The sequence below is a fragment of the Manis pentadactyla genome, chromosome 5 (genome assembly GCF_030020395.1).
Source record: "Manis pentadactyla isolate mManPen7 chromosome 5, mManPen7.hap1, whole genome shotgun sequence".
NCBI classification, from domain to species: domain Eukaryota; kingdom Metazoa; phylum Chordata; class Mammalia; order Pholidota; family Manidae; genus Manis; species Manis pentadactyla.
In genome coordinates this window covers 38,592,133-38,617,745 of record NC_080023.1, presented here as the reverse complement: position 1 = coordinate 38,617,745, position 25,613 = coordinate 38,592,133, and the positions used below count along the sequence as shown (strand labels likewise).

The 25,613-nt window shown below is 33.5% G+C and overlaps 1 protein-coding gene across 2 annotated transcripts in view; it reads left to right on the top strand.

Moving 5' to 3' along the window:
- Positions 1-25,613, top strand: part of GABRG1 (gamma-aminobutyric acid type A receptor subunit gamma1) — a 69,562-nt gene that overhangs the window by 25,214 nt on the left and 18,735 nt on the right. For both annotated transcript variants that reach the window (XM_036892560.2, XM_057502189.1), the window contains 2 exons: positions 7,937-8,004; positions 24,642-24,862. In XM_036892560.2, the coding sequence (XP_036748455.2) occupies positions 7,937-8,004; positions 24,642-24,862 (289 nt within the window). The remainder of the gene's footprint in view (positions 1-7,936; positions 8,005-24,641; positions 24,863-25,613) is intronic.

Sequence of the window (25,613 nt, the reverse complement as noted above, 5' to 3'; positions counted from 1 at the left end):
ATTAGATTTAACTATAAACCAACAGCTTTATCACAGTTCAAGGACATTCCAAGATATTTACTACATAAACTCTTCAATTTTTTGCTATGATACTTATGTATAGTCATTCTGTGTTTGAAATACCAAGAAACACTATTAGTATTATTTTAAAATGCCTTAAAACAATTAACTTTTACCAAGAAATTACTCCATCTGGTATTCTTCCCTGCAATACTGTTTTTCTTGAAACATATTACTTGTAGGATTTCTTTTGGTACAAGTATCACAGCAACAAACTATTTCAGTTTTTATATGGAAACATTTTAGTGTTGCCTTGATGTTTTCATTGGCTAGTGAAACCCAGGATGGCTATTATTTCCATTCCAGACTTGATAAACATCATTTTATTCTGACTTTTGTTATTTCTGTTGGAAAAAATCACTCTTCAACAATAATGTTGCTATTTTAAAGGTAAAATATCTTTTATTCCTAACTGTTGTTAGAGTTTCTTTGTCTTTGTTTTTCTGGACTTTTGTATAATGTCTCTAGGCTTTTTTGTTTTGCTTTTGGTATTTATCAAGGGGTTCTTGATTTATATGTTTGAACCTTAATTGCTTTATAGAAAATTCTTGACCAGTATTTCTTCAAATATTTTTTCTGTCTCAACCTCTCTGATTCCCATTGCAGTTATGTTTGACATTTCCCCTATGTCCAGTATGTCTCATACACTGTTGTATAATTTTCATTATTTCCCTTTTTCTGTTACAATTTGTTCTTCATTATTGACCTCTTTTCTAGTTTAATAAATGTCACTTACAGTATTTGTACCTGATTTTTTAAATTGACTTCCAGTGTCTTATCAAATTTGCCATCTTTTCATTGTCTTATATACATTAATCATAGTTATTTTAAAGTCCTTGACAACCACTCAATCATTATGTGGCTTTTTTTAAATTTGTTTTTTCATTTTATCTCTTGGTTTAATGTGATTTGCCTCTATTTCATTTAATGTATATTAATTTTTTATTGAATGCCAGTAGAGTGCATTAAACATAATGGAAATTCCGATGATGTATACACAGTGGAATATTATTCAGCCATAAGAAGAAAAACAATCCTACTATTTGTAACAACATAGATGGAGCCAGAGGGTATTATGCTCAGTGAAATAAGTCAGGTGGAGAAAAACAAGTACCAAATGATTTCACTCATTTGTGGAGTATAACAACAAAGCAAAACTGAAGAAACAAAACAGCAGCAGACTCACAGACTCTAGGAAGGGACCAACAGTTACCAAAGGGATGGGGTTTGGGAGGGTGGGTAGGGAGAGAGGGAGAAGGGGATTAAGGGGCATTATAATTAGCAGACATGATAAAAGGGGGGTACAGGGAAGGAAGTATAGCACAGAGAAGACAAGTAGTGACTCTATAGCATCTTACTATGCTGATGAACTATGGTGACTGCAATGGGGTGTGTGGGGGGGACTTGATGATATGGGTGAATGTTGAAACCACAATGTTGCTCATGTGAAACTTTCATAAGATTGTATATCAATGATACCTTAATAACAAAAATTCATATGATGTTATTTCTCAGCAGAGAATATTTAATTTTGTTTTAAAAGGTTAAATAAAGGAAAATCACCTTCATTTGGCCAAAACTACTGTGCTTCCTTTTGCAAACCTTTTCTTTGTCCTACGGCATAGCCATATGAAGTGTCTCCACTGACAGCCTGAGGATTGTGCTAGAAACCACTTCATTGATGACCCCAGACATTCCTCAAATGGCTGAAATCTCTAAATATTCTCTTAGACACTCAGCAGTTGATTTATATTTGGTTTCAAAGCATCGCATTATGCATATGCTCAATTTAGGAATTAGTAAATGCCTTGAGGGGAAATTGCATGTAGACCATCTGATTAAATTCTCAGTGGTTTCATTTATTCCGGGGAGGTCCTAGCTGTTTGACAGCTCTTACCTCCAATTTTTGTCTCTCTTGTCCAGTGAGACAGGTGCAAGTTCTGTGCCAATGTGTTTATTCAGTTACTGTTTCTGTGCAATGAAGCAGCAAATGCATCAAGAGGAAAAAGCGCCTGAAGAATAATGTAGAGCTTATATCATTATACTTTAATTCTTTTCAGGAAATTATTGCATCAAATCCTGACTTATCTTAGTTGCAACATGATTTTTTGACCATTGTTTTTTTTTTTTAAAACTTCAAGTAAATGTTATAGCTGTGTTCACGGATATGGTTAATTTGATACCAGTTAACCCAAGAAGAAGCAGTAATCTATACTTCTATTTTACTCATCATATTTCACTATTATTATTTGTTAGTCTCTTTGTTTCTGTTAATGTGAGTTCTAGGAAAGTAGAAATCACTATATCCTTAGTTGCTAAAATAATATCTGAAACATAAACTATATTCATTTAATATATGCTGAATGAGTATTTGCTAAGTAGAACCCAGTGTATATAATCACTTTTATTTCATGTGTATTTTGAAAATTACTCTACTTCATGAATTTAACATTTTAAGTACATTATTTCGGATCAAAATAAGAACTTTCAAATTCTCTATATATCTGTGACATTATTCTTTGTTTAATAGGTTAGATTAATTATGTTTTAAGTACCTTGATGATTGTATCATGCAAAATGGCAATTTACTGTGAATTTCAAGAGTATATACATAATAAATGACTTAATTGTTGATGTGATCTTTGTAGGTATTCCTTTCTGTCCAAAATTTGTGTCAGTATCTTTTCTCTTCATTGATGCTATGAAAACTTATATAATCAACTTACTGAGGACTTCTAAACTTAATGGGGAATTAACATCAAGGGGTTTTGTAATTCTAGTAAAGCTTCAGCCATTCCATATTGAATCTTTCACTGTTTCTTAACAACTTTTCTGTGGTCTATAGCTTTCTAAAAGTTTCAGTGATTTAAATATTGATCTAATCAAAAAGTATAATATCCAAACAGAATTAAATCTATCTCTCTCCCAGGACACAGGGTAGATAGGTGCCACTGGAGGGGATCTTGGGATGAGAGAGAGGAGGTGTCATCTGCTCTTTTAGTCCATCTATTTAACTCCTCTAAATTCCTAGTGATGGGAATATCTAGCAGATATGAGGAGGAATGGTATGCGTTCATTTAATTGAGAGCAGTTGGAACCTTTCTCTTAGTTTTACTTTGTAGACTAACACCAACTCGGTCCTGGTGTACTTTGAGAAGCAGACATATAAATAATGATCGTTTTATGGCTAAGAGTGTAGGAGTGATTTTTGTTGTTTTGTTCTTTGGCATTTTATACTGCTCACTGCCTTGACATGGGCAATCTGGATGTTTTTCTATCTCTTCCACCTGCCTTAGCTCCTTTCATCAATTTAGTCCAGAGATACATGCTGCTCATGTACAATTCTCTTGGGTCAAAAAATTGGTGAGATTCCTTTGGTTCATTTATTTTCTTTTGATGTGAACTACACCCACAAGAAAATACAATATCCTAGACACACTAAAGAGTAAGTATGTAGATGCTCCATTATTTTCTTTCTTAAACTCCCAGCCCTCCTCTCTTTCTTTTCCCCGATCAGGTGTAGAAGCAAAAGCAAGTTTCTAAGTCTGCTGCCTAAAGCAACATTTAGTTATAGGATGAGAGCCCTAGTCTTCCGTTCTCTTAAGAAGATATTTCCAGTAGTGAAATAATTAAATATATATGTAACTAAATAATATATAGAGCATATATATTAATGAAAGTCAAATATATGAGTATTAAATGCTTGAAATGGGTAACTGGCTATTGAGTACTTGAAGTGTCATTAGCACAGCTAAGAAAATACATTTTTATCTTTAATTAATTGTAGTTAAATCCAAATAGTCACATGTAACATTCATAGTAGCATTGTATCTGTTCATTTCAGAGTATGCATAATAAATAACTTAATTGTTGAAGTGATCTTTGTAGGCATTATTTTCTGTACAAAATTGGTGTTAGTATCTTTTCTGGCTTTCTGTGTTAGTACTCACTGGCTAAAGTATTAGACAGCACAGTCGTAAGGACCTTTTTGCCCATATGTACCTTTTCGTCCATATGTATCCAAGTATCTATTTGTCCATCTATAAGCTGGGGAGGAAAATGGTGAGTGTTGGTTGACATTTCCTTATTAGTAAGGCCTGGAAAGAAGTATCTGGACCCAAAAATGACATATTTGTGTTGAGAACCCCTACTCTCTAACCTAGAGCAATAAGAATATATTAGTCATAGTTCTTTCATAATCTGTATATTAAAAAGGCAACATTTGGATCAATGGGGCTATTTCTTTTTTATTTGTAATTCTTATTCTGGGACAAAAAGAGGAGACTGCTATTTTTCAGGATTAGAGTTTTTAAATGACCTGAATTAATTTTAATATCCAAAAGTGATGAAAAAGCTACATAATTTGCTAAAGATTTCTTACAATAATTGGAATATGGCATTCAAGAAAGCATGGGTTAAAAGAGTTTTGGAGAAAGTACTTTTAAAATCCATTAGTTTTTCTGATTCAAAACTGATTCCTCATCTGTAGAGTTGGCTCTCTTGAGTTTTGCCTTAACTATCTGGAAGCTGAATACGGAAACATCATTTATCTCACTATTGTCTTCTTTATGATTTTTTTCTTCTTTTTCCTATTTACATTTTCTTTAAGTGACCGAGGATGTCTATTCTTTCTATATACTCATTCCCACTGGTAGTTTATCTACTTATATTCTGGTAAGATACATGAAACAAAGTACTTAGAATCACAGCACAGAAAGAGGCCTTGCAAAAATAATCCAGTGTCATCTCTATCTGCCTTCCATTTGTCAAAAATATAATTTGCTATGGTAGTACATGGTTTTTTAATCATTGTTACATTATCACAAAAAAAAAGATCTTTGATCTCCAAAGGGATATTGCAGAGTGAAACACAGTCTGTGCCTACTTTCTAAATATGATTTAATGAGCCTGTAATGACAATTCTCTTTTTGTTTCTATTTTTCCTTCATTTTTCTATTTTGAGTATGATGCTTTCCCTTCTAAATATCACTAAAATCTTGTAATTGAGCAAACTCTGGACTGAGAATATAATAGTGCTAAGAAAGAGTACTTACGCAACTATCAAGAAGCCTCTATCTTAAGTGATTTCACTCACAAGTTTTGTTCATAGTATGAATCAATAGAAGTGATCACGAGTCATTACTAAGGAAAAATTACAGATTTCTGTTGTTTTCCTCTTTACTATATATTTAGAAGCATATAATCTCTAGCTGTAGTTTCCAAATTAATCTGAAATAATTGAGTTCATTTTCAGATTTATTGTTCCTCATGTTTTGGGGATGCAGTTTAAAGAATCACATGAAATACCAGCAGTCCAAAGTTATAAAATGAGACACAAAATAACTAAAAAATCACTCATTTTGCAAACACATATTTAGTAAATTATTTATTGAATAACTCCTTTATCAATAACAATGTTCTACATTGGACTTAATGACATGATTCTTCTTCAGTCCCATCTCAGATGAACTCGATTTATTTTAAAAATGAAATACCTTAGTGTGGCTCATTCCCTAAAGCCAAAGTTAACATTTTTTAAACATATATATATATTTGTCTTACAGTAGGTTAAGAAAATGTTAGTATCAGGAAACCAGGACAGATCACTCATATGTAAAACTTTTTATACTATAAATGTGAAAATATGTCCTGTGTATAAAAATGTCCTCAGAAATCACTTTACTTCTCAGCACAGACAGTTGTTCAGCCCTTAGTATTATTTAATGAAAAGCTAATACTCAGTGTTGATTTATCAGATGAAGTGAAAAAAACCTAATTAAATAAGACTGGTACATTGCACTCAATTGCTTGTAACTGGTAATAAATATACTTACAAATGGGGCAAATAAACCTATTGTTTTATTATTAATTGGCTTTCATAAACACCATTCTGTAAATCTAGCTGTAATTATCTTAATTATATGGTATCTGTTGGCTACAATTCAGAGCTAGTAAAAAAATAAATGGCAAACAGTTAAAGTAACTCATCTCAGAAGTCATTACCCTAAGTTAAATCATAAAACCTTCTATAAACATATAGCCTTTTATCTAAGAAATCTAATTGTTGGGTAGCAGGTCATATTGCATTTCATGTATAGGTCTAGAAACCTACTATTTTGCATACTAAAACTATTTCTAACAAATCTCATTTATTTTTCTAGTTAAGAAAATATGTATGCCATGTAATAAAATCTTTGCTCAAGGAGAAGCAAAGTATGCAAATATGATATCTTTCTAAGTGTAGTTTTTTAGTAATTGCAAAGGGAAAAATTAAGTGTTGTTTTTAAATCATGTAGACACTGTTTTTCAAGATGCCTCAAGTTTACCATTGAAGCTTGCTAGTGTGGGGGCTCTGCAAGACTGGAAGATACCAGGAAAGGGAGACATAGACAGACATTCAAACAGGCTGACTCAGTGATGTTTTACAGGAGGAAGCGCATCCTATAGGTCAAACATAGCAACCAAATTGTAAGAGTAATAAATACTAGTCCAGAAAGGGAAATCACGTAGTTTAGAAAGGAGAACTGAGCAAGTATTACTAAACATGCTGCTTTAGTATGGAAACTTTCAATATGTAAGATGTTTTTAATGCTTTATTTCATTTGCATTATCTATATCTAAATCTCTGGAAGATACGTGATAGACTTGAACGTTTTTCTCAAAATGTTTTTCTCCTTGTTCTCTACTTTGCAAACCTTTTATATGCATTCCCTCAACAAGTATTTGCTAAATCAATAAATGAACCCTCTATATCATTTGGTGGGTGAGGGCAAATAAAAGAAACTATTTTAGAAGGTTTTTCAAGCAAACAAAAAACTTAATGGTATAAATTATCCTTTTTATAGTAAATCTCATTATAGGAAGCCAAAAATACCTGACAATGGTTGAAAGCCTAAATCACAACCAAGCATGGCACTATTGTTAATTGTCTCATTTGATAAACATCTGGAAGACTGAACTGTGCTATGCATTTTGATAGAATATAAAAAAATACTGTATATACCATTTAAAGACTAACTGGGAAACACAAATGGTTACGTACAAACATAGTAGATGAGGTCCATAGGGACATCTATATAATATACTCCATGCAATTTAGATAAAAGTAAACCTTAATACTAAAGCCAACTATAAACAGCCTAAAGGAGTATTGTTAACAAAAGAGGAAGGAAGTATAAATAGATAATTGTTAAGCTCTTCATAAGAATCATACTTGAAGGTAGATGCTTTATATACATCATCTCCTTTGATCATCATAACTACGTTTCAAATTCCATTGTATGCTTAAGTGGCTTAGAGTTCCTCACAATAGTTTAGCTACTTATTATATATTGTCCCAAATCTGCATTCAGGAGCTTCACATCTTCAAATTAGCCATTGTGGGAGTATTTACAGCATGGATATCAGCAAAGCTGCATATCGGGCTCCTCCCACCCCATAACCCATGCTCACAAGAGCGAGGTTAAACATTTACCAGCGCACCACTGATGGGTATTAAGAAGGATTACATAATATATAAGTTCTAAAATCCACTCAAATTCTCAAATTTTTTGACTATTGCAGATCAAATTATGCAGCAATTTTTATCGAATTAACTTCTTTAATTTTAATGCATGATTTAGGTATTTGTTTAACATTTTTGGGTTATACACTAGACTGTTTTTAATAAAAAATATTAATTTTTAGTTATATCATGGATTTGTAAACTGAAAAGGGTTTGGTTTTTTGTACTGTGATATATTTCTTCATTTACTAATGAGGAATCATCTATTATTTAAGTACTAAATATTATTATTAAGATTTATTTGAAAATGAGGTTTATTTAATACAACCTCTGATGGTACCTTTGACCATTCTTTGTGTTGGTATTTTTCAGTGAGGCCCACAGTAATTGAAACTGATGTTTATGTGAACAGCATTGGACCAGTTGATCCCATAAATATGGTGAGTAATGAATATTAAAAAGAGCTATCTGGCAAATGTTCTTAAGTATATAACTCAATAGAAGAATAAGTGTGTGAGTTATTTCTGTTAGCTAATTTTGCATGAGTTCAGGGCAATATGTGCAACTACTATGTGCCAGGTATTAGGGAGTAAGCTAAAATACTCCTGTATCTAAGAACATGTAGCCTGTTACTCCACTGTGCTGTGTGTTCAGTAGGAACTATGCTGGGGCATAAAAATGATCACCTGCTTCATTACAAGTGAATTCCTGAAAAAAAAATCTGGAAAGGGGTAACCACAAGGACTGAGGAAAGTAGTCAGAGAAGGACAGGGACTTAGAGGATGGAGCCTGCACAGAGTCATACAGAAGTGCAGCAACCTGCTCAGATCAGCGCTTCCAGCAATTTGGTCAGACTAGGTCATAAAGTGCCAGCTAAGGAATTGAGATTGAAAGAATGTTTAAGGGTCTCATTAAGGATGGTTTTGTAAGCCATCATAGATATCTATGTGTTGTATAAATTGTATGAATTGTATCCTCTTAGATAAGAGAAATGATTGGAAACTTTTCATAAGGAGAGTGTCATAGGTTTATATTTTTAAAAGATCACTCTTACAACATTATAGAAGTTGGATGTAAGGGGCCAAGTGCAGGGTTAGAGAGACTAGTTAAGAGGTGGTTGCATTAGTCTGGGCAATAGATCTTCCATTCTTAGGTAATTCAGAATTCATATTCTGAGGTACTGGGGGTTAGAGCTTCAACATATGAATTTGAGGGGAACACAATTCAGCCTATAACACCTTCCAAAGAGAATTCTCTAGGACTGCTGATTTTCTCCCTTCCTTCATTTACTCATTATTACAACCACCAAATTATCTCTTTATTACAGGCCTTACCCACTTTATGTTTGAATAATCATTATGCCTAATAATTGCCTGTGTCTGCTTATTCCTACAATATTACATGCAGGCTCAGTTTTTCTCCTACTCAATATGATTCACATGATCATCATTAACTTTCACAGCTGCCTGCACTGGCTACTGTACTGCCAGCATTTTGGCCACACCATAACTGACATCTTTATCTCCTTATTGCAAATGAATATGAACTGGCTGTGGGTAAGTTAAATTTGAGAGTCTGAAATTAGGAGCTAACTCTCAGGAGAAAATTAGCCTGGAGCAAATATTTGTCAGGAATTAGCTAAGCCTCTGAAAGATGGGAAAAACAGTCTTAAAGCAAAGAGAAGAAAAAAGGAATGAATATCAGATCATAAGGAACACATTTAAGGACCTGAAATAGAAGCTAAGGTACTAAATGAAACAGCAAGGTTGACAAGAAAATGAACATAAAACCGTGGTGAAGAAACCAATGAAAAAGAAAGTTTTAATGAGTTTTTTAGTATTCACTCTGCCCAAATTGAATTCCTATGCAACCAGTTGATTTTTGTAAAGATAAAGCATTCTGTATAGCTGTGTGCATTAATATAACATTATGCAAATATGGTATTTCATAAAATAATGCATTAAAATGTTAATATTCTTTTTAGGAGAATCTTAACAATGTTTAGTTTCTCACTAGCCAAAATTTAGAGAAGATAAGCTTGTTGATGCATATGGTAGTCTACATTTTCCTGAACTGTGTATTTTTTGATTTGGGCTTTTGTTTTCAGTTTGAATGAAACCATTAAAGAAAAAAAATGTGCTTATTTAAATAAAAAGATAGGATTCAAGGTTATATTAGTATTCCAGAGACATTTTGACAAGACTGGCTGCCAAGGGTCTCCTTGATGATTTTCCTGTATAAAACTTTCACAGCAGTAAAGATTTACTTTTCCCAGTGGGGCAAACTGTATACTTATAACCTTGGGCAGTGATAGTTTTAGAAAAGCTAATTAGATGAAATTGCTCTTAAAACTGCTAATACTAAAGCACATACAATAAAAAAATGGGATACTGATAGTGTTTATTAAAAGAGAAGCATCATCATATTAGGGATTCATAAGAAACGGTTTACATAGAAGACTTCTAACTAAACAATGTAGGAAAATTAAATTCGGTTTTCATAAAACCATCAAAATTGCTTTGAATGGGGATGTAATCAAGCAAGCAGAATTGAATATATTTAATTGAGCAAGAGGGTAGGTCCTCCCTTTCCACCCTGACTGCTCATTCAATCTAAGTTACTGGAGGAGAACAAAATTAATGTATTGATTTAATGTTTGTTTGTTTTTTTTGATTAGCCAAAATTTGGTTTGATGCATATTTTTTTTATTACAGTACCATTGATATAAAATTTTATGGTTTCACATGAGCAACATTGTTGTTACAACATTCAGCCATATTATCAAGTCCCCCCCTACCATAGCCCATTGCAGTCACTGTCCATTAGTGTAGTAAGATGCTACAGAGTCACTACTTGTCTTCTACTTTTTTTAATTTGGCTATATAAAATAGTATCTCTATAGATTACTAAGACCTAAAACAACATCATTCCAAAATAGGGTATGCTTTTCCTTTTTTTCTTTATGGTTTGATTATTATATATTAATATATATTATTATTTATTATATATTAATCATAGTTTCAATTTTGGTGTCACTATAAAAAAACAGTGTAGTCAATAATTGCATGTTGAATGAATAAATTAGTCAAATATATTGTTTCTATAGTTTCCATTTTGAAAATTTAAATTCAAAATGAGTAACAGATATACTAATGAAGATTGAACAAGTAGTATAACTTGGATAGAAGCTGACTAGCTATGTCAGCTCTGATTAATATTACCTTAAATATAAACAGAATAAAAACATACAATCAGAACTATAGGCAAAAAAAAAATTAATGGATGTTATTAGACTGAAAAGTACTTTTTAACCTCTTTTTTTTTTAGGTTTGGTGAGATTATGTATTTTTACTCTATTGAGTAAATGTCTCAGGATAATGAAACAATAGCATCTTACCTCCCGACTAGCTAGTACAACATACAGGGGAGGGGTTATAGCAGTTCTCTGAATCAAGTAAAAAAAAAATCAATGAAAGCTCTAAGAAATACAAGATGATATTATGATTATATCTAAGAGGAAGCTAAACACAAGAGGATAACAAAAACAGTTATAATTGAAAATTTCAGGTATAATTTGGATGTGGGTTTAGCTATACAGACTGGTATACCTTTCTATGGTCCAATATTCAGAGGTGACTGATATGAAAGTGTAGGACCAGAGAGAAAAACAACTCTTAAATCTGCTCAAGAATAAGATCCCAGTTCATGTCTGTAGAGCTTACTTCACACTATTGTATACTGGAGTGATGCATCACACAGTCCCAGGACATGGCGCTGAAGCCAGATGGATTCTCCTTGCATGACATTGCCATTGGTCCTGGTAAGAGAGACAGGGCTGAGGAACAAGGGTGCCCATTAGGAGGAGAACAACTTAGAAAGGAGCTGGGGCCTCAGCTGGGCTAGATGCCAAAATAACTACCTGCCGGAGATGGCTACATTGGGGTGAGCAGGACACAAGCAAGGTTGAGTAAACTTAGCAAAAGACAGGATACTTTCTTTCTGGCCAATATGGAAATATTTAACATTAATGCCCCTTTGCAGATTCTTTTTACCACGAAAGGAAAATCATAGTGTTCTCTATAAAAGAAAAAAAAAGTACTCTTACGTAAAAGTGTATGTGGAACTATAAAAGTCATAAACATCATTCATTATTTAATAGAAATACAGGATTTTCGCAGTAATCAAAATTTGTTCCACTCATATAAGTGGAATGGCCAAGTATCAAAGTTGTCTTAGGGTGAGACAGGAGGTGGCGGTAGCACATAGTCAATAGTCAGTCTGAGAAATGGTGAGAACTGACTGGGAAGGCTATTTTACTTTACCTTGTCTTATCAGACTCACTTTGGATAATAAACCCCCCAGATGTATAACTTGTGTTCAAACATCTTAAATATATTGAGGAAGCTGGTGCTCATAGGGAAATTTTCTCCATGCATTTCTTCCATGAAAGGAACACATTTCTTCAGTTAGGTTTCACACAATTTTTGCTAATAATGTTGTGTTTTTTCTCTCTCTCATTCCCTCTCCTTCCTTCCTTCTCATTTTTGTTCTTTCTGCTTTTAGATTCGAGGAGATAAAGTCTCAGGCTTAGCTTCTACATATCAAAGAAACCCTGTTATTACATTTACTATATTAACTGGAAGCAGTCATTCATTGCCAAATATATTAAATTGAGGAATTATGAAACAGTGAAAGCATGGAAACAAGAGATATTTTTCCACATCTAGATTACTGACCTGAATGTACTATTGGAGGGAAAGAAAAAGGGCTTCTATTTCTTGGATGTGATGAATTACAGTAATAGAAGACATGCATTTATAGTTAACAATTGTATTTGCTTGGTTTGTACAATATATGAAAGCTTATTACCTGGTTTTAATTTCTTTACTTTTGCATATTATGTTAAAATTTTGCATGGGTGTGTACATTATGCTCTAAAATCTACTTCTTTCCACAGGCTTTATTTTAAAACAATATAAACATAGGTACTGTTTGATCTAATACTGGCAGAGATAACATTAAAAATTATAAATGAGTGAGTGTTATTTTCACCTCTCTGCTTCTCTGATCCAGTATGCTGACTTGCCCCATAAACAGGAAGTTAACAATCTTAGAACTAGAAACTTAAATTAACTTCTGGATCCTAAAAATTATTAAAATCATTTTATTATTTCTTGATGTAAACATTTTGATTTTTATTTCATTTTTTTGTTTGTTTGTCTTATATTTATTTACTACCAATATTGTAACAGTTGGTACATTGGCTACTAGGTTAGAAAAGATATGGCCTCCTTCCTTCAGAGAAGCATAAAACCTAGTGGAGAAGATAGCTAAAAAATGCAAACTAGTTCAGTACAGAAGGGGAAGGGCCAGGAAAAATGCTATGTATGAACCCATACATATTTTAAATTACAAATAGTGATCCTATATATACTAATTTTTTTCTTTAAAAATTTCATCAAAGTAGTTTTTTCCTTATTGTGAAAGAAATACATGTTCAATATGGGAAAATTAGGAATTCCACTTAGGCAAAAGAAAGACAAATTAAATATTCTAGATTCTCATTATCCAGCGGTAGCCACTGTTACTATTTTAATAATTCTATGTACATAGTTTTACCAAATGCTATAATATTATACATACTACTTTGTAACATTGTTTTTTTTCCTACTTGCTATATCATGACTGTTATTCCACTTAATTTCTTTTCTAAATATATCATTAAATGTAGCATAATATATTTAATAATTCATTATTTATGGGATGTTTCTAATTTGGGATGTTTAGGACACTTCCAATTTGTTGTGATTAAGAGTAATGTTATCAGAATCCTTTTGGGCACCTATAATTATTTCCTTAGTATAAGGGTACAAACACCTCTGAGACCTCTGATATATCTTGGTCAGATTTTTGGAAGTATCTTATTTTCAACTCTTTTCTAATGATATGCCTCAAGGTAGAGTCCTGGGTTAGTCACAATCCAAGTCCTCTACGAAGCAGTAGGTATATAATGTAGAACAGGCCTGTTCTGCTCGGCAGTTCCAGCCCCATCTTGACTTCAGGGGGAATGTTCTGGCAGATTGAAGGCCTACATGTGAGCTTTCAACTCATGACTTTTATTCATGTGATTAAAAGCTGATTTTAGCCTTGCTTTCTTCCTAGCTGTTCTGAGTCACTGTATCTTTTATTACAGTTGATTCAAATATACCCATGATTCCTCACTTTTTATCTGTTTAAATGTGAATTATTTGGATTATATGGTACCTAAAAAGGTCTTTCCATACTGAACTCAAGTTATTAGTGGGCCATTTTGATTGCTTTATTTCTTAATATATAATTTATTTACAGGAAGAGAGTGACAAGTGTTAATGTTTTGCTAATGATGTAAAAATACTGCAAAACAATAAAATCTTAGGAAAAGAAGTTTAGTTTAGCACATGTGGTGGTACTTTAACATGGCCTTAAATAACTTCAAAGGGCTAATAATTCACCATTTTAGGAGATGACATTCTAAAATTTTGTAGAGGTACATACATTAGCTGAATGTTAAAAATAAACTTCTCTTAAACACATACACACACACGTTCCCATATAAATTTCAGTATAGAAAACTTGTATTTAGAGAGATGGCAGCCTCATGGTTCAGTTTGAGAATACTGCATAAACCTTCCCATCTATAAACATTAACTCCAAAATGTGTTTAAATGTCCTAAGATTTTGCATTTAGATATCTATTATTTTGTATAGTGGGGATCTTTCTCTTTTGCTCATTCACTCTCTCTCTCTCTTTCTCTTCTTTTTCTTTTACTTTTTTTTTTTCTGGCCAGAAACCTAGAGGATGTTTGATATAAAAACCTCAAGGAAAGGAAAGAATCTTGTCAATAATTTCCAAACCTTTATAACCCCAAACTGTATATAAGAAACATACGTTTTTCTTTTCTTTGAAAGAAAAATCCAAATTCTAAGGTATTGCTCCAGGCAATTCTGATTCAGTAATTTGGGACCTGGAATCAGAATTTTGAAAATGCTCTTCGGGTACTTCTAGTCAACCAGGTTTGGCAGCCACAGACTTCAGCCATTTTCAACTATCAGTTTAGCAGGAATTAGGTGTAATTAAATGAAAAGAACAAAAACACCTATAGATCAGAAGTCTTTTTATGAGGAAAGGTCATTGGAAAATACCATGTCCATCTTAGCCTTTATCCTTGTTTGTTTAGAACATTTTTAGAAATTAATCTCTAACATGTGGTAACATTGTCATGATCAATGACTTGCTCATAATCCCAAGCTTTAAAACTGGGAAAGATTGTAGTGATGATTTTGCCTGGTGCCTCATTTTTTCAGTGAGATAGAGTAAGAGACTTGGTCAGCATGATATTCTAGCAAATCACCGTATTGGAACTGTGACACGATTTCCCACCTCCATCCAACCAGTGCTCTTCACACGACATCTTTTCACTACAACACATACTTCGATATATATCAATATGTTCGTTTTGTTGATTATCTGACATGTATTTAAAGTTATGTATATTGAAAGGCAATGCCTTATCTCTTATTCAATGTATTATTTTTATATTTTTTATTGCAAAGGCTTTTTAAATAATGTACCGAATGTTAGGTCTTAGACTGGAAATGAATTTAAACTAACATCAGTTGCTCTGCAGTTTAATTAAGATGTGGAGGAGAGATAACTTGTTTAAATGTCTTGACTTTTGACATTTTGCTATAATGAGAATTATAACAAATTTCTGTAATGGAAATTCTGCAAATTGTGTGATAAGGCTTGGACTTGTCTGTTGAGAGTACTCAGCTTTGTGATCTGCACAATTAGATCCAAACACTGGAAGCCAGTGCTTCCAGCAGTAAAGCAGATGGTGCCATCCTAGCAGCAGGCTGACAGTGTCAGAAGTTCTTCATTTTCTGCATTAGGGATAAGGACAGGGGCAAGAACTAAAAAGAATCTATAAAATAATTTAAAACAAGAGATATTCAGACTCTTTCTAAGTAGGTCGTTCCCAAGTAGAGTGTTCTATCTTACTTAGACAGGAAACCTAATTCTGACAACAAGAAATATTTTTTCAGCTTTATTGGGGTATAATTGACAAATAGAAATTGTATGTAAGGTGTATCACTTGATGTTTTCATATATGTGTACTTTGTAAAATGCCCACCATAAAAAAGCTAATTATGTGTTAAATAACACATCACCTCACATAGTTACCTTTTTTGCTTTGTGGTGAAAGCATATACAATCTATCCTTTAAGTAAATGTCATGTATACTTGAAAGTATATAATATTAAGGAATATATTTTAATACAGTACAGTGTGATTATAGATGCAGAAATACCACAGTCAGATCATAGAGCAAATAACCTAGCCATGTAGCATTTAGCCATCTGTGACAGATGTTATGCATGTGGATGGAAAACATGATGGTTTACTGGTAACAGGGTTTCTCTAGGAAGCAGAGCCCTCCTGAATATCAATTATCCACTGCAGAGATTCCCTTATCATGCTTTTAACAGTAGCCATGCAAAATATTTCTTCCCAGATGTCATGCTATGTATTTACAGGCTCCTTATTTAGAATGTAACCCTCTCTCATATGTTGCAGAGGTAACAGTGTTTGAGCTATATTTGTCTAACCCTTTAGGTCATAGCCCTGCTAACTGTGAATTTAGCCATGAATTAATGAGATTTTGGCCAAATTTTTGCAGATTAATTAAAATGCCTTATGGACACCAGGAATTAAAATGTATTGATAATAGTTTGTCTGTTTATTCCATCAACAACTATTTATTGTCTCTTACATGCCAGACACTGTTTTTGAGAGTTGAGGCTATGATATTGCATAATTAAATACGCTTTGCCCTCGTGGAGATTACATTCTAGCTGGGAGGAAGTATAAAATAAATCAATACGTCACATATTAAGTGGTGATGAATGCACTGGAGAGAAGTGGAGCAGAGTCTCAATAGGGAGGGTCAGGATGGTTATGGATTTTTAGTGTACGTAGTAGTCCAAGGAAGTGTCACTTATTAAGTAAAATTTGAACAGAAACCAACAGTAGGGAAGAAGCTAGTCATGGAGATATCTACAGAGGAGTGCTTTAGCTAGAGGGAATAGCAGGAGCAGAGGCTCTGAGACACAAATCTGTGTGGAACAGCAAAGAGAACACTATGGTTAACAGGAGAACAGGAGAACTGATAAGGGTTAAAAAGAGGTAGGAGAAGGTGCAATTAAGGTGCAGATCATCTGTTGTCTTAAAGACATTGAAAAGATACTGATTTTTTTTCTGTCTGAATGAATATGAGAAGGTGATTTTAAAAAGTTGTCCAGAGGAGTGATGTGATATGATATGACTTAGGTTTTCAATGAGACCACTATCTTTCTTAGTGAAAAACAAACTAGGAGGCCCATTGTGGAAGCAGAGAGGCTAGAGATGAGTATATTGCATTAAGTAAGGGAAAAGTTGATGATGATAAAACTGGTGGGTAGTTATCAGATTCTGGAAATAATTTGGGAGTGGTGATGCTGAGATTTTCTGAAAGACCGCATGTGGAGAATTAGAGAAAAAGAAGAATTGAGAACGACTCCAAGATTTCTTGACTTGAAAACTTGGAAAGATGGAGTTGTCATTTAATGAGATGGCAAAGGAAGTTGGGGAAGATTACTTTTTTAGAGAATGATGAAAATCACCAATTCCATTTTGGCTGATGTGTCATCTAGCTGTCCAGACGAAGACATTAAGGAGACAGACATGCATGTTGGGATTTCAGAGGAGGGGTTTTCTCTTGAGATACAGTTTTTGCTTTCTTAAGGCTACATAGGTGATACTTAAAGTCATGAGATTGCATGAGATTATCTTGGGAGTGAAGAGAAGGGAACTGAGTGTTATTAAACTCTGGGGCACATCATTGCTTAGACGTATGAAAGATGAAGAGGAACTAGGGGAGTAGCCTGAGGAGTGGCCACTGAGGTGGGAGGAAAACAAGACTCAGCGGTGTCTTAAAATCTAAGTGGACCAAACGTAGCATGAAAGAAAAACTAATTAACTGATTCAAATGCTGCTAGTGGACTAATAACATGAATACTTAGAATAGACTATCTTTCCAGAAGCTAGGGAAATTTTTTATGAAGAATCTTGGTATCAGAATTGGCTGTCCCTGTATATGAGGAGATTGCTTAAAAAATAAAGGCATATCTATAAAACATTAATCTCTTCCAGAGTAGGCATAGCATAACTATGTTTACAACCTCCGTAAACTGGAATATTTTCAAAGGTCCTGTTGCCCCATTTTAAAATGATATGAAGGCTTTCCTTCCTTATTATGACTATAATTTTACAGAATACTTACTGTGTGCTATCATTATTTTAAGTAATTTACATTAAAGCAATAAACCTTATGCAGTAGATACTGTATCATCCCCAGATTTAAGATGAGGAAACTGAGTCATAAGTAGCTAAGAAATGTGCAGAAGGTCAAATAAAAATGGCTATATTCAGAATTCACACCCCCCCTGGACGTCTGCTCCAAAGCAGCTTGTATCCCCAGTCACTACACTATATTACTCCTGTAAAGTGCAGTCAGACCTCATGGACTCAGAATAGTGTAATTGTCCACACTAAAACGAATTTGGGTTCTTTTGACATATGTCAGATCCCTTATTTGCCTGCCTTTTCTCCCACCATTGATGTCTGTCTGTGCTCAGCGCAATGCTACAGTGATTCTGGAAAGCCTCTCTTCTGCTTTCTGGATTCACTTCAGCTCCCCATGGGGCAGATGGAGCACATTCCAAGTGAACAACCATTCCTTCATATCCATTTCAGAATTACAGGGGGATGGTGAATAGGATTTTGATGTCTGTGCATTGGGGAAGTTCCTAATGTTTGTTCAAGCAATTGTCCTGCGATGGGCTATTTGGTATCAGTTGAGCATGTCTTTGATGAAACTTCTCAATATATACATAACCGTGGCAAGTTAAATTCCCAAATTTATAAATGTTTAGAGCAGCTTATTGTTTACAATTTCATGATCTGAAGCAATGGATTTCTCATGGTAGACTGAAAGAGACGATGACCTGTCCAAGACTTTTCCCATCCTCGCAGTGGATGCCCAGGAAGAGGACAGCCCACATATCTTATTCTCCCTGGAATGGCATAGAGAATAGGCGATTTTTTTTCGTATGTTTGATCTCATAGAGTAATCATAACAGAGACATTTTGGAATTACTTTGCAAGTAATCATATGGCTTATTTTGGGAGTCCTCCAGCTGAAAATTAGAATTCCACATTTCTTTATTTCTATGCAATATCAAAACTGAATCTGAGAACCTCTTAACAAGGGGATATCTGCATGGAAAAAATAGTCATCTTTTTTTCTGGAGCAGATTTGGTGTTTGAAAGGATCAGTAAATAATTCTTCCATTTTTATCCCTCTGGAATCTGAATCCACTGACAAATATGTATATGAAACAGGCAAATGGAAATCAAAGAAACCTTCCTTACCAGCAATTAAAGTGTAGTTATAGAATAGGGCTAGGCTGTGAGACCCAAATGGCTTTGCCAGCAACCCTGTGCACCTACCAGACTCCGAGAGTTCTTTCTAATGAAATTCAAAGTTCAGAGCATGAATAAAAGACAAGAACTTACTGGTAAATGATTTTTTAATATTTTGTTTTCACTCAATTGAGAAATATGGAACAAACTTCTCTGAAAGACTTAGAGTAAGTAAGAGAAGGGATAAAATGAAGAGAGTGTGGATTTACATAGAAAACATGAGCTGGGGAATACATTTCTTCTTAGGAGAAAAATTATTCGTTTTAATTCATTCAACAACCACAATTTTGGTTAACATATATATTCCTACTATAATAGCTCTGTGATGGTTCATTTTATGTGTCGATATGACTGGGTTATGGTATGCAGATATTTGTCAAACACAAGTCTAGATGTTGCTGGGAAGGTGGTTTTTTAGATGTAATGAACACTGAAATCTTTAGACTTATGTAAGTCAGATTATCTTTTATAATGTGGATAGACTTCAATCCAATGAAGGCTTTAATGGAAAATACTCAGGTCCTTTGTGGAAGAAGAGGTTCTGCCTCCAGACTGCCTTCAACTCAAGACTGAAACATCAACACTTCCCTGGTTCTTCAGCCTGCTGGCCTGCCCCACAAATTTTTGACTTGTCTGTCCCCAAAATCTCATGAGTCAATACTTTAAAATATAACTATCTATTCTAGTCTGTCTATATGTCTATCTAGCTATCCATCCATCCATACATCCATACATATATACATACATACATCTAATTAGTTCTGTTTCTCTGGAAAACTCTGACAAGTACAGGCTCATAATAGTTTCTCCCACCCTAAATCTTAGGGTACTTATTATATATATATCTGGAAGCTAACCCTGTCTAGATCTTTATTATATTATAAACTTTTTAAGGAATGGAAGTTCATTTTTTAAAATTTGTGTCCTCTCTTGGGTTGAGCTGTCTGTGATTATGTTGTTTGATATTTTACTCTTTGAAATTATATATAAAATGTTACAGGATATATACCTAGTAGAAAATATATGATTAAGCATGATGCACAAAATCAACAAGTGATGTATTAGAATGTTCAGTTTATAACACTCAGTTCAGCTGTACATGGGGACAGAGCTGTGTCTAGGTTCCAGAGTCAACTATCAGAAACTGATCATTTCAGATAATAGTTTTCAAAACTCTTCCATATAAAGAATACCCTGTGTATATGAATAATGCACATTCTCTCTCCTGTAGAAAATTCACTGCTTTTTTCATTATATATGGCTTGCATTATGCCCTGCATTTTACTGCCTCTCTACTTCCCCCTCAGCATTTATTAATTGGTCCCAGCATGTATCTATATGTTCGTATACCCTTTAAGGTTCAGGTCAAATACAACTTCCATCATGAAGTCTTTCTTTATTTTCCCTGGCTGAAATAATCTCCCCTGTTTCCATTTCTCTTTAACTGAGGCTCCATTCTAATCTATGTAAACCCAGCACAATGTAGAAGTAACTCAAACACAGAAAACTGTTTGTTAAAAAGTTAAGTGATGACTGAATGCCCATGTTGTTATATGCCTTTGGCAATATACATTTAGAGACATCAAAATAGAGCCCAAGGGGTTGATAACTGAACTCAGATTCATGTCTTCTTTTTGAACATCTTTCATTGCATTGCTGAATGACTCAATGATTTAATACTGGGCAAAGCCTCTTTGTTCCTTATTTCTTTTTCTATTTGAAAACTAAAATGGTACCAAGTTTTCTACTTAGTTTTATGTTGTTGTGATACCATCAAGAAGTTGGTGCTTTCCCAATAATTAAGCAAAGTGGAGCAGATAACTATAAACTTTTACCACTAAAGCTCTTTGTACTACAGATTAGCTATACTGCTATACTTGAATATTTCTCTGCATGTCTATGGCCTTAGTATCTGATTCACCACCAGCCATTACTTGGCCCACCGTACTATTTTGGCATATAGATAGTTTAGGAACAGATTATTAGTGCCATGGTGGGAAGACCAGATCAGAGTCAACCAAACTTCATGATAAAATTATGTACCTATATCAATTACTTAAGCCAATCTGCATTTTATGTATAGTTTCTTCCATTCCTGGAAAGACAATAATACTTTTAAGTGTGAGACACATCACATACTTGTAAAGCTGATGATATGGTAGTAAGATTACACTACATACACATGCTATCAGTTAGGTTTTGATGTAATTGAGTTAGAAATCAAGATGGCTCATCTTTTTACCTTTATGCATTAATGCTAATTTCTCAGCTAACTTGCAAGGAAATAAAATAAGTTTCATAATGTACATGGGATGTCAGATGTCAAATGTACTATTTCATATCTCAAAATGTTTACCCTAGAAGCTCTTGTACTTGCTGTCCTTAGTGAATGGAAGTTCCTTTTTGTGTTTCTTTTGCTTATTTATTCTGCAGATAATTATAACCTCTAAATAGGAACATGAAGTACAAGAACACAGTTTGATCATTTTCTGGAAATTACACTGATATAAATGAGTAAATGCAATTGGATTTTTGATTACACATAAAATAGCACAAACTTTAATGACCTTTTTATCTCAGTGAAGCACTTATTAAGAATTAGCAATTTAGAAGAGCCTGGAAATATTAGCCTCTATAAAGGGTTTGGGAAGGATGGGTTATGAAAATGTAAGTAGAAAAATTTTCACATTTCCCCAAGACCCTCTGCTTGGAAGAGTTTGAGCATTTGGAAGTCATAGCTCTTTCAACAGTGATTAGCTCTTTCACAAACACGTATTCTAAAGAAGACCCTATCAGCTGCTAAGCAGGATTCATAGCTTCTTGCTAAATCCCACCCCTAGACAAGTTAGTTCTCAAGTGCTGCCTTTAATGCCCCATTATTTAGAAATAGTGCAGCCACATATACCTACAAAGTAGCATGAGGTTCCCTCAACCAACCAATGTCGGATCTTTGCCAAGCCATAATCCTGGTGGATATATAAACCTCATCCTTTATTTTATACAGTTTCTAATCTTTGATTCTACATAAAATTACAAAGTAATTTTGCACATAATGTTGATTAAATTTTCTTTCTGGGATGTACCATAGAATGAGTGTGAGCCTTCTTTTATTTGCATTTACCATTATAACCAGAAACTGTGTCATAACACAGGTTACACTGTTAGACTGAATGGTTAATTATTAGTATCAGTTGAAAAGGATACTTTGAAAAATCATAATTTATTCCAAAGAAAAAACCATCTGCTCTGGAATAGGGACTAAAGATAACTCTTGTGAAGCTGTCCAGTAATTTCCACAAGGTTCAGGGAGGAGGTACACCACCAGTGATATTGTACATAAGGGTCCATTGGCCCTCATAAATGCATGCCCATATTATGGACCACTCCATTAATATTACTTAATAATATGATTAAGCATCTAAAGAACAAATATACTTCATTACTGTGTATTATGAGATGTTTTGCATTATGACTCAGCTTGAATTATAAACAGTACATAAGCAAGGTTGTGGCTATGAAATGTATAAAACTCACATGGTTGCCAAAGTACTTTCAGTCTGTATCTCACAGCACAATTTGATTCTAGCCATCCCATACTAAGTTGGAAGAAAAAAAGTTTAATCATCTCCCTCTCTAAATTACTCACAATACAAGTGCTTTTATGCACAAGGACTTCATGTTTTTATATCCATGCAAAACAATGACTGACACAGTAGATGCGTGCATCTATCTATGTATGTGGATAGATTATTGAATGATCACATATTATATCATTATATGGACAAATTACCCACAATAACTTATTTATATGTCTTAATCTCTTTATAAAGCACACATCCCATACCTGATTACACAATGTCTAGGCCATTGCTGGATTTTAAATAATTATTAATATGTATGTGCTTTTCCCAAATTGTAACACTGTTCATCCCAAATAGATAAAATCTTGGTGTTTAAGGATTCAAATTTGCAAGAAGAAGTAAATAATCCATAGAGATGCAATGCACAGTAGAATAAATATAGACAATAATATTGTACCATAATTATGTAACGTGATAAACATTGCTACAATGGCAATCATATTGGAATATATAAATGTATCAAAGTAACACTGTACACCTTAAACAGTTACTTATCAAACTTATTCAGTTACATAAATAAAAATAAAATAGGTGGTTTCCTTCTCAATTTACTCTATGGTCAAGTAAATTATAATTATAAATATTCTGCTTGGACAGTAAGATTTGATCCTACTTCCTTATTAGCAAGTTGACTCCTAGTCTGTTTATTTATTATTCTCCCTACCACTTTTTAAAAAATATTCGTTCATTAGTCAAACTCCCAATTACACTTCCATTTCCTGTATTAAATATTTCCCTCCAGGTGAACTGGCCACTTGCCAGCACTGCATCATGAGTGAGCATCCAGCACCCACACATAGTATTCATAAAATACCTCTTATTTTTCATTTTGCTCTTTGTCTCCCTTTTGATGTCAGAGGTACATACACACATACATATAATCACTTTCTGTCCTCAATAGCATTGATTACTACTGCATTCTTAGACATTAATTTTATCAAATACATTTTAATGCTTATAATATGGCAGGCATTATGTCAGGATACAAAGTATAGATACTGCTTAATCACCTACTCCTGAGAGTTCCCTCATAACCATTCAATTTCCTAAATAGAGTCACTTGCTGATTATGGTTTGAGCCTTTGCTGTAATATTGGCACCTCTCGGGCCCCCCAGCAACCACAGTTATATACATATGTGTGGTTCTTGTGGATGTGAATTGGGGATTCAGCCTGTAGGGTTTCAGTTTCCGTATCATCTGCTTATTAGCTCTGTGATATGAGGAGAATTATTTTCCCTCTCTATTACTCAATAAATGTTACTTAAAAATTAAGATTATAGTAATCCTTATTTCACAGGGTTGTAATAAGGATTTCATGACATGTTACATGCAAAACTCAGCATGGTGCTTGGCATGTTATAAGTGCTCAATAGGATGCTTTTTTATGTGTAGTTGCTTTAAAAAATTTCTATCTAAATAAATGTCGACCTATAATTTGTGATTAAATTTTTGGCCAAAGGACAATGTAAGCACCTTTAGTTAATTTGGTGTTTGCATCTTGATTTGTACTTATTTGTGATTTTGTTTTACTTACATATCATGTAAATATCACAAAATTAATATAATTGTTAATGTCAAGAAAATTTGCTTTTATATTTAATGACTATATACTAAAAGTTATAAAATCTTGAATAAAATTTGAAAAATAATAAAGCCACACTAGGCAGCAGTAACTGTTAGAAACCTTGGATTTTATTTTACATGATTCATGTAAACAATTAGAAAGGTGAAAGCAAAGCACTTTTTTCCTCTGAAAAGACTGAGTTTAAGTGCAATTTAATTACAGAAACCTTATAAAAATTCAAACATCTGAAGAAAACGTAAAATAGTGGCTTTCTTATTCTAAATTATTATTCCTCTTTTTATCTTTAGGAATACACAATAGATATAATTTTTGCCCAAACCTGGTTTGATAGTCGTTTAAAATTCAATAGCACCATGAAAGTGCTCATGCTTAACAGTAATATGGTTGGAAAAATTTGGATTCCTGACACTTTCTTCAGAAACTCAAGAAAATCTGATGCGCATTGGATAACAACTCCTAATCGTCTGCTTCGAATTTGGAATGATGGACGAGTTCTATATACTCTAAGGTAATACTGTTGTAAAAAAATATGCAGTGCTCTAACTGATTTTCTGTATTACTATTTGATCAACTCATAAATTTCCCTTTATCAGAATTACAAAATAAGAAATATGGAGCTCCTTTCATACATCTTAAGTGGTAGAATATTTTGGAAATGCTTGTTTAAGCTTAGAGTAAAGAGTGAGAAACACTAAAAGCAGAGAAGAAAAACTCCTTGATTTTTCTCCTCTGAAGGAGAATAGGCATGGCATGACCATTATGTTTTTTAACTAGTAATGCAAATGATTGATTGAGATATTCTCGAGGAGCACATCCTGCTATAAAAATTTAAAACACTGATTTCCAATGATCAAGTAATGTTAAGAAAGGACTAAATGAAGGTTGATGTATGATTCAAGTTTATTTAATTCAACCTTGGACCTATCTGTTTATTAAAAATCATTCTTAATGGAAAGATGTTCGTGGCAAATGAAGAGAAAGAAAAATCACCATACTGAGCCATTTACACTGTGTTCATTGTGTGTGTGCTGAGATTGTGAAGTACAAAAGTTAAATTGTAAACAGAGATTATACTGGAATGTATACAGAGGCAGCTTAGTTGGCTAGAAAGGAAAATAATAGAATTTTCTTACTCATTTATGAATGTTATACCATTACCACTTAAGATTTTGAGACTTTAGAATTATTATTTTTTAATACATCATAGTCCATCTTTGTAAGTCAAAATCATGTTTGAAAATTAGACAAAGATTTTTAAT